This window comes from Dendrobium catenatum, unplaced genomic scaffold (genome assembly GCF_001605985.2).
Source record: "Dendrobium catenatum unplaced genomic scaffold, ASM160598v2 fragScaff_scaffold_1056, whole genome shotgun sequence".
NCBI lineage: Eukaryota > Viridiplantae > Streptophyta > Magnoliopsida > Asparagales > Orchidaceae > Dendrobium > Dendrobium catenatum.
Window position 1 is genome coordinate 457,868 of NW_021319518.1, and position 7,733 is coordinate 465,600.

General features: G+C 33.0%; 1 protein-coding gene across 1 annotated transcript; it reads right to left on the reverse strand.

The window, feature by feature from the left end:
* Positions 1-5,240: 5,240 nt before the first annotated feature.
* LOC110093469 (bibenzyl synthase-like) lies at positions 5,241-6,401 on the reverse strand. Its single transcript, XM_028698248.1, has 2 exons — positions 6,248-6,401; positions 5,241-6,136 (listed from the first exon to the last, which is right to left on the reverse strand). The coding sequence occupies exons 1-2, from the start codon at positions 6,399-6,401 to the stop codon at positions 5,241-5,243; spliced, it is 1,050 nt and encodes a 349-aa protein (XP_028554081.1).
* Positions 6,402-7,733: the final 1,332 nt, after the last annotated feature.

Here is a 7,733-nt window from a genome sequence, read left to right on the forward strand (position 1 = left end):
GCCAGCGGATCTGCGCGGAAAGCACGCTGTGCGACATGCCACGCGATAGCAGTGCACAGTCGTCCGCAGGCGCAGGCGTGGGCGTAGCCCAGCATTGGCGCAGGAGAGCCTATGCGAGGGCTCGCGGGCGCGGTCGCGCGGGCGCGGCCGCGGTTTCAGAATCTAAGAGTTTATTTTTTTGGGTGCTGGCTTCTTGCCAACTTAGTCTATGTTTCCTTATAATTTTGCTTAGTGGGGAAAATCAGCTCGTAACTATTTTTTTATTTTTTTCGTAGCTTAGTTGAGCAGTAGGGACCCAGAGGTCCCTTTAAGGACCTCGCAACCTATTTTGAATTTTTACACATAGGCCCATGGGTGGGTTTTAACCAAAAAAAAAAAAAAGAAAGTAGATTGGAATCTATAATGCATTTTTTTTAATTATTATTGTTATTTTGTAAACCATTACATGGATTTGTTTAATTTATAAGTATAGGCTTTGTTTGGATGAGATTTTGGAACTGTTTAATTGTATGATTATTTAACTTATATAAATTTTTTTTTTTGACATAAATAACTATGATTAGTGTACACATCTGTTGATTTTTTTTTTAAAATGTTCGGTAACTGTTTTGAAAGTTTTAGTGATAAGTTATATTGTCAGCTAAAAAATAAACATGAATAATGTTTAATATTGTATCAGACCAAACTTTGATTTAAATAACTACGAAATTCTAGCTAGATATAATCTATATAAGCATATGACCTCAGCAAGAGCATTGTTGTTATTTCTCATATCTATAAATGTTTCAATGCTTTTAATACTAAAGCATCACTTATTTTTTAAAGATGAGAAAATATTACTAATTAACAAATATTTGATTTTTTAATTGAAATAATCTAAATGTTAATAAAATAGACCAACATCTACATTGTGGCTTTCATTAGGTGACTATTTGTATATCATATTAATATTTTATACAAAACAGAGCCACATTGACTGAAACGACCCAATCCTTCGTCTCCTAGACACCAAGTGACAGACGTTCCTTTACCTCCCCTTTCTCAACTCTTTGATTCACTTCGACCGCGACCTTGTTAACCTCCTTCTTCTTCCTCGACTCCAAGCACGTTGGTTTTGGATATTGTAATCTTCCTTGCTTATAAAAATTTTGCCATTAAAATTTACTTATAACTTCTACTAATGTTATGCTATCATGAGATAAATTAAACATAGTTGTTTTCTACATTAGCAAAATAATATCTTAAACTTCTTTCATCATAAGTCTTAATATTGTTTACATAACTAGATAAATAAAATATCTGATATAACATAACAAGTTACTATGTCTAAAGTAGTAAGGACATCTCAACTATTTGTCAACATTTATACATTTATTAGAATCCCACTAAGTCAAAGCTTAAACTCGATCGCATTCAAATATTTTCCTGTGTTTGATTTTTTTTGAAGATAAAACTATTGATTCTATCAACTTTTGTTTATATGAATTCTTTTGTAGAGGTGCTCCATGTAATTTCGCTTCTCCTGAAGTCTTTTGACCCAACGTCGGGAAATATTTTAATATGTTTCTAGGCTAAAGACATTAGTTGCAACTGTTGGAGCCCATCAAACATTCACTCCTATGAAATCTTTCACACTTAGCACATGCTTTAATCACTGTTCATGCAACACTACTATTATCTCCACTAAGACTGAACTAAGGCTTCTTCCCATTTAATCTTTCAGATAAATTATCATGCACATTTTCTTTGATAATCTTGTTTTTATGCTTATCCCTTCGCTTTGGAATGATTTGAAAGTAGATCTCCACCCTTCTAGGTCTCCTTACAAATATTATATAATCCTCAATTCCCAAAGGTGTTGAAGGTTGCCTAATTGCATCTTTTAAACTACATAAGAATCGATAGCAATATTTCTCTTATGCAGTGGCTATCAATTGTGATGCATATAATCTTCTTATCTTTTTCTCTCTCTCTCTATATATAAATTTACCACTTATAATTCTAAATTCAAAATAGAATCATAATTTAATTACTTTTATTTTCTAAAGGAATTCTTTTTAAGTTATTTAAAATTTAGTATAAAAAAATAAATTTTCATCATGAATATATATATATATATATATATATATATATATGTAGTAGTTCACTCATTATTTTGTTTTTAAATTCTAAAACCATTGGAAAATCTCAAAAGTTAAATAATCAACCTTAATACCCTAATATCAATTTCTAAAAATTAAACTTGAATTTTGTTTTTTCAAATAGACAATAAATAAGCCTAATACCAATTAAGCTAAATTTTATTAAAAAATATTCATAAAAAAGTAGCATGCCCTCTCCTTATTCTTATTTGAAATGAATAGAAAAAAGTTGACATGAGTAATGACAGCTTAGTAAGCCAAATTCAACATAACTACATCTTTGGTAATAATGAATGATAGAAATTAAGTAAAAATAGTAGAGTAAATTTATCAGTATAAAAGTACAAAAGAAAATACTAAGAATAAACCGAAACATGATAGAGAATAATAACTGTGATACACCAATCATAATTAGCAGAAAATAATAAATACATCACATCTATTTCTCGAAATAGAATGTTTTCCACATTCCTTTATGCCTTTCAATAGATATAACAAATTATAATTCTGACTCTTATGAGTCCCTATATTAGTATTTTTTTTAACACAAAATAAAAAACTTTTTTAAATCATAAAAAGAGTACAAGATGCACAGGAGAAAAATAACATGAAAGCAACAGAAAATACAAGGGAATTACAACCCAATGGGCTTAGTAATTGACTGAGACTTCCAGCTTCCCCGAAGCTAAGCTCAGATCATCCAATTTGATGAAGATAGCTGTAAATCACGAAGCAGCCAACCCAACCGAGCAAGAGACCACTACCAAAGGTTGCCACAAGCCATGACGACGGAGAAGCGAGCCCCAGAAACATCATTGCCCAGCAAAACAAATGGCCAAATATAAATATAAATCGAATCTCCAATGAACCAGCACAAGCTACGCCAATCAATACAAAAACCACCATCGAGAAGTAGCAAAGATAGCCGAGAACCACCAAAGACAATAGCACCAACCCAAAACTTATTTCCTCCCATATCCCTCCCACGAGAAGAAACTGAAATAATAAGATGATTGTTCGATAAGGGAAAATCAACCCTAGGTACATCATCCTCACTAGCTTCCTAAGAAGAATCAGAAGAGAATTGAAGCCAGTCAAGTTGCATCCTAACGTTCTCCTTTGAATTGACACCTACTTGAGCAACCAACGCCTTAGGGGATACTAAATTAATAGGGACCTCAACAAAAAGAGAATTTAAAGTTGGCATAAATGGAGAATTAATAGTAGGAACAACACTAGAGTCCACACACATCACACCTGATTGAGGGTGTAACCAAAGTATCCTCACTCAAATGATAAAGTCAACAAGTTACGATTAATGAGCTATTCTGAAGCTCTTCTATTAAAGAGCACTTTTTCTTCCCTTTATAACATCTTTTGCTATTGCTTTGACCTGAGAGAGCCAAGAGGAGAGGGAGAGCAAGGGAGAGAGAGAGAGAAGATCTTGTGAGGGGGAGTTTGTGAGGGGGTTCACAAAAGTTGCTCCAAGAAAGGATCCATCGTCATCTTCTCCAGTCATCATCCTTAGTTTCTTGGGGGTTCTAGAGAGGTGGAACATAAAACACTAACTTAAAATAAACTCTATTTTAGTTCTTTCATGTAAGGGAAAATTCTTTGGGAATGTATTGCATTTCTCAAAACTTATTTTTATTTAAAATTGTTAGTAGAATATCATTTCTGTCTTTTAAAATAGTATGTTACTTTCAATGTTATACTTGATTATAAAGATAGAGTACTCTATTTTATTTTCAAATTGATAGTAGAATATCATTTTTATCTTTCGAGATAGTATGTTATTCTCTATGTGGTATTTGATCATAAAAATATAAATTTCAAATCATGTGGAAATGTATTTCTCAAAGATCTTTCTATGGATTAGAATCATTTGGACTCCAATCCAAGGCCATAATATTAGGTTTGGATGTTTGGATTGGGTTTAGGGTCATTCTATAGTTTGGGTAAATTTTGGGTTAGACATGGTTACTGGGATTGTACTATATATCCGACATGAGTCAAAATATTCATAATAATAATTAAGTTTAGACTATAGTTGTAAGTCATAATGACACTTTTTATTTTTCTATTCTATTTTGGATTAAGAGTTAAGAAATATTCTTGAATCTATAGGGTGAGTAAAAGAATGAGTCAAAAAGTTCTAGGATGAATCTTAATGTCAAAAATTACCTAGGGAAGGTCATAGGATTTGGGTTATTTATGTAGTTTTGAGTACATTTGGGTTTGGTCTAGAGCTTTTGGGTTATTTACGTAGTATTGAGTCCATTTTGGTTTGGTCTAGAGCTTAGTTAAGGTTGACTTAGTGGAGTTCAATAATTATCTATTGTAACTACGGAGTTTCTTAAGGATCGATAGGGGTTTCTTGGGTTAATCAATGGTTTTAATTAGATGATAGGTAGTATAATAAGGCCCATGGTGATCACCTATGGACAAACTTAGTTTTTGGGTTTTTGAATAATTCCATCCCTTAGATAATGAGATTTTGAATGGTTAATATACTCTATATTGTTTTAAAAGAACATAGGAAAGTCTTCTAAGTGTCATGCATAACACTTAATGCTAAACTAGGGTTAATTTAACTTAACATTCTTAAGGGTCCTATAGAAAGGAATAAGCTAAAGAATTAAGCTTTCTAGGGTTAGCCAGCGCTAAGTCCAATGGAATGCTCGTTAGAAGGTCCTATAGGAAAAGTCCCTACCCTAAGATAATAACCCTAAGCATTAAGGCTAAGCTTTAAGAGGATAAATCCAACTTTAATAAAAGAATAAGTCATAATAAATTCACTAGAAATCTATATTCATACTTTTCAAAATATTTTTTTTTTAATGTACCCATATGTTTCATTCAAAAGAAATGATTGGTTTCAAACTTTATAGGTAGGTGTAAATGCTCGTAAAAACACATTTGGGAAATAATAACATGAATTTATTTTATTAAAGATATATAATGATGAAAATCCTATCATTAAAGTGGATTGAGACATGGAGGTTTATTATTAGAGAGATACACTATGCAGAATGATAGTTTCGAGGGTTAGACCTGGCCCGAATCCAAAAAGAACACACCACTCAAGGCCCTCACCGATCATAGTCTTTCCCACCTTTTATGCATCTCATCAAGCACAAAATGCACACATACACCCATTATATTTCCATACTCAGGAAGCACATGCCATGAAATCGTCAACTTCTCTGGATTTAGTCCAAGCCTCTCTTCTAATTGGTCTAAAATGACTCGACCACCTGGATGAACCACCCAAAAAATTGAGTTCCAATTTGAAATACCAAGTGGGGTGAAGGCTGCTTCTAAGTACATTCCAATATTTTTGGAAATGATGTTCGGAATATCTTTATGGATTGTGGCTTTGATACCTCCTTCACTAAAATGGCCTGTAGTAGCATGTGATGAGTTCGGCAAAATTACCTGAGATGCAGATGTTATGACAAAGCTGGCCCGCTCACCAATAGTCTCGTTTGGGTTGGCACCAACTATAAGTGCAGAGGCACCATCAGCAAATATGGCTTGGGTAATAAGGTCTTCTTGGTGCTCCTTAGATGGTCCACGAAACAACATGGTGGAGGTCTCTGCACAAACAACAAGAACACGTGCACCTTTGTGGCTTTCAACAAGACACTTTGCAAGACGAAGCGTGGTTTTGCCTGTGAAACAACCATGTTGAAGGATCGCAACACGTTCAATATTTGGGTTGAGGCCAAGGATTTGTATGAGGTGGTAGTCCCTACTAGGTAGGCTAGTGTCACTCAAGGTGGAGAAGATGAGGTGAGTGATACATGACTTAGGCTGTCCCCATTCTTGAATTGCTTTGGTGGCTGCCTCTATGGCCAACTTTTGTATCTCCTTTGTATAAATTTCAAGCCTTGCGTTTATAGAGTTTTCCATAAACTTAGAAAGGAAAGGGTTTCCTGTGAGAAGCTCCTCATTCAAAATGAAATGGCGCTTTCTAATTGAAGATTTATCACCTACGGATGGAGTTCAATGAATTCATTATTATTTCATCCCATTTGTGATAAGCCGTTGCAAACTAAAGAGAAGTATTACATTATAATGGAGATTAGATATCGATGAGTCACATATGCGTTGGAATTTCTTCTTGAGATCGATCAAGTGCTCACTGTTGGTGACACGAAAAAAATAGTCTGGGTAAGTGCTCTGTTCTTGGATGTTTTTGGTGGTTGCCTTACCAATGGCTAATATGGAGGCGAAGCCGTCAGTTCTTGGTGTCATTTTGGTGGATTTAGAACCCAACAATGTCAGAACCTTAGTTCCTACAACTCCAGATTTTGGTTGAATAAATAGTGTTGGGCATGCTTCTCTATTGGGCTGATGATTAATTTATATTCTCATTAATGGTAGGCCAAAAGAGGGCTTTGTATGGTTAGTTGTGCTTTGTTTTACTATACAAATCTGCCATAGACATTACAACTGGTCTTCTACTCTAATATCTTCGCAATACTCTAAATGGACTCTCTACTGTTTCCACCGATTATTGTAGGTGTGCACTGTTAATTTTATTTAGATTATGATATTGGGTAAATTTTAAAAGCAAGTATTGTTAATAAACAAATTATGCGATGGAATATGTTTAAAAAAAAATGGCATAGTCGTTAGTTTGACGGGCGACTTATTTGCCCAGTCAGTATTTAAAAAAAATTAAAAATATCACAAAAAAATGAAAAATAATTTACTAAGTTGCTTGTTGAATGGACAACTAGATACAATGTAATATTATTTTCTTATATTATTTTAAAATAAATTTTATGTTTAAAAAAAATGCAACTTTCAATTATGTTTGCAATTAAAAAGCTTTAAAACAAATTACATTTAAAGATAAAATTTTATTTTTTTAATTTTGTCTGTTTAGTATAGTTTTTAATTATAATTTTCTAGTATATTTTAAAATTAGTTTTTAATTTTTAAATAAATTATTAAGAAATTCTAATATTGCAAAAAAAAAAAAAATTAGAATGGTATAAGAATAAAATTTAATTAGGAGTTTCCAATTCGAATTTAAATGAGCTCAAAACAAGGGCTTAATGTAAAATAAAAAGCTTGTGATATTAATTGGTTGGCCAAGTGGTCTCTAAATTTGGCTTGAGAGAACTGCAATGGTGTCTAATTTGGTAAGCAATATTAATTTTATTTAAATATATTAAATATAAATATATCAACGAAAAACTTTCAACAGTAACTTTAAATTTTTGTTGATATTTTTAGATTTTAATAAATACTGAATAGACAAGTAAGTGGCCGGATTCTGCCTATTTTAAAATTCTTTTAGAACATACTTAATCATATAATAAATTAATTAATGATACTTTTAAAATTTACCCATTAGGCTCAGGGCTTCACGAACTTTTATTTGGTTCGGTGAACGTACGCTCCTCTACGTTTGGCCACCAACCTTTTAGCGCCACGTAGCACGAAGAAAAGTCGCCGACCCGACCCGCTGTTTTTTGGGTTCTAGCGGTTGCGTTTTTTTAATTCCTTGACGAGCCGAACAACATCCCATCACCTTTTGGATATATTTTAAATATCTAGCAAATACCGAGTTGTACC

Bases quoted from the DNA above. Each gene is read 5' to 3' on its own strand.
- LOC110093469 (XM_028698248.1), bottom strand. From the start codon at position 6,401: ATGACACCAAGAACTGACGGCTTCGCCTCCATATTAGCCATTGGTAAG. The intron at 6,137-6,247 runs GTGACTCATCGA...CTCCATCCGTAG, and splicing joins GAAGAAATTCCAACGCATAT to GTGATAAATCTTCAATTAGA.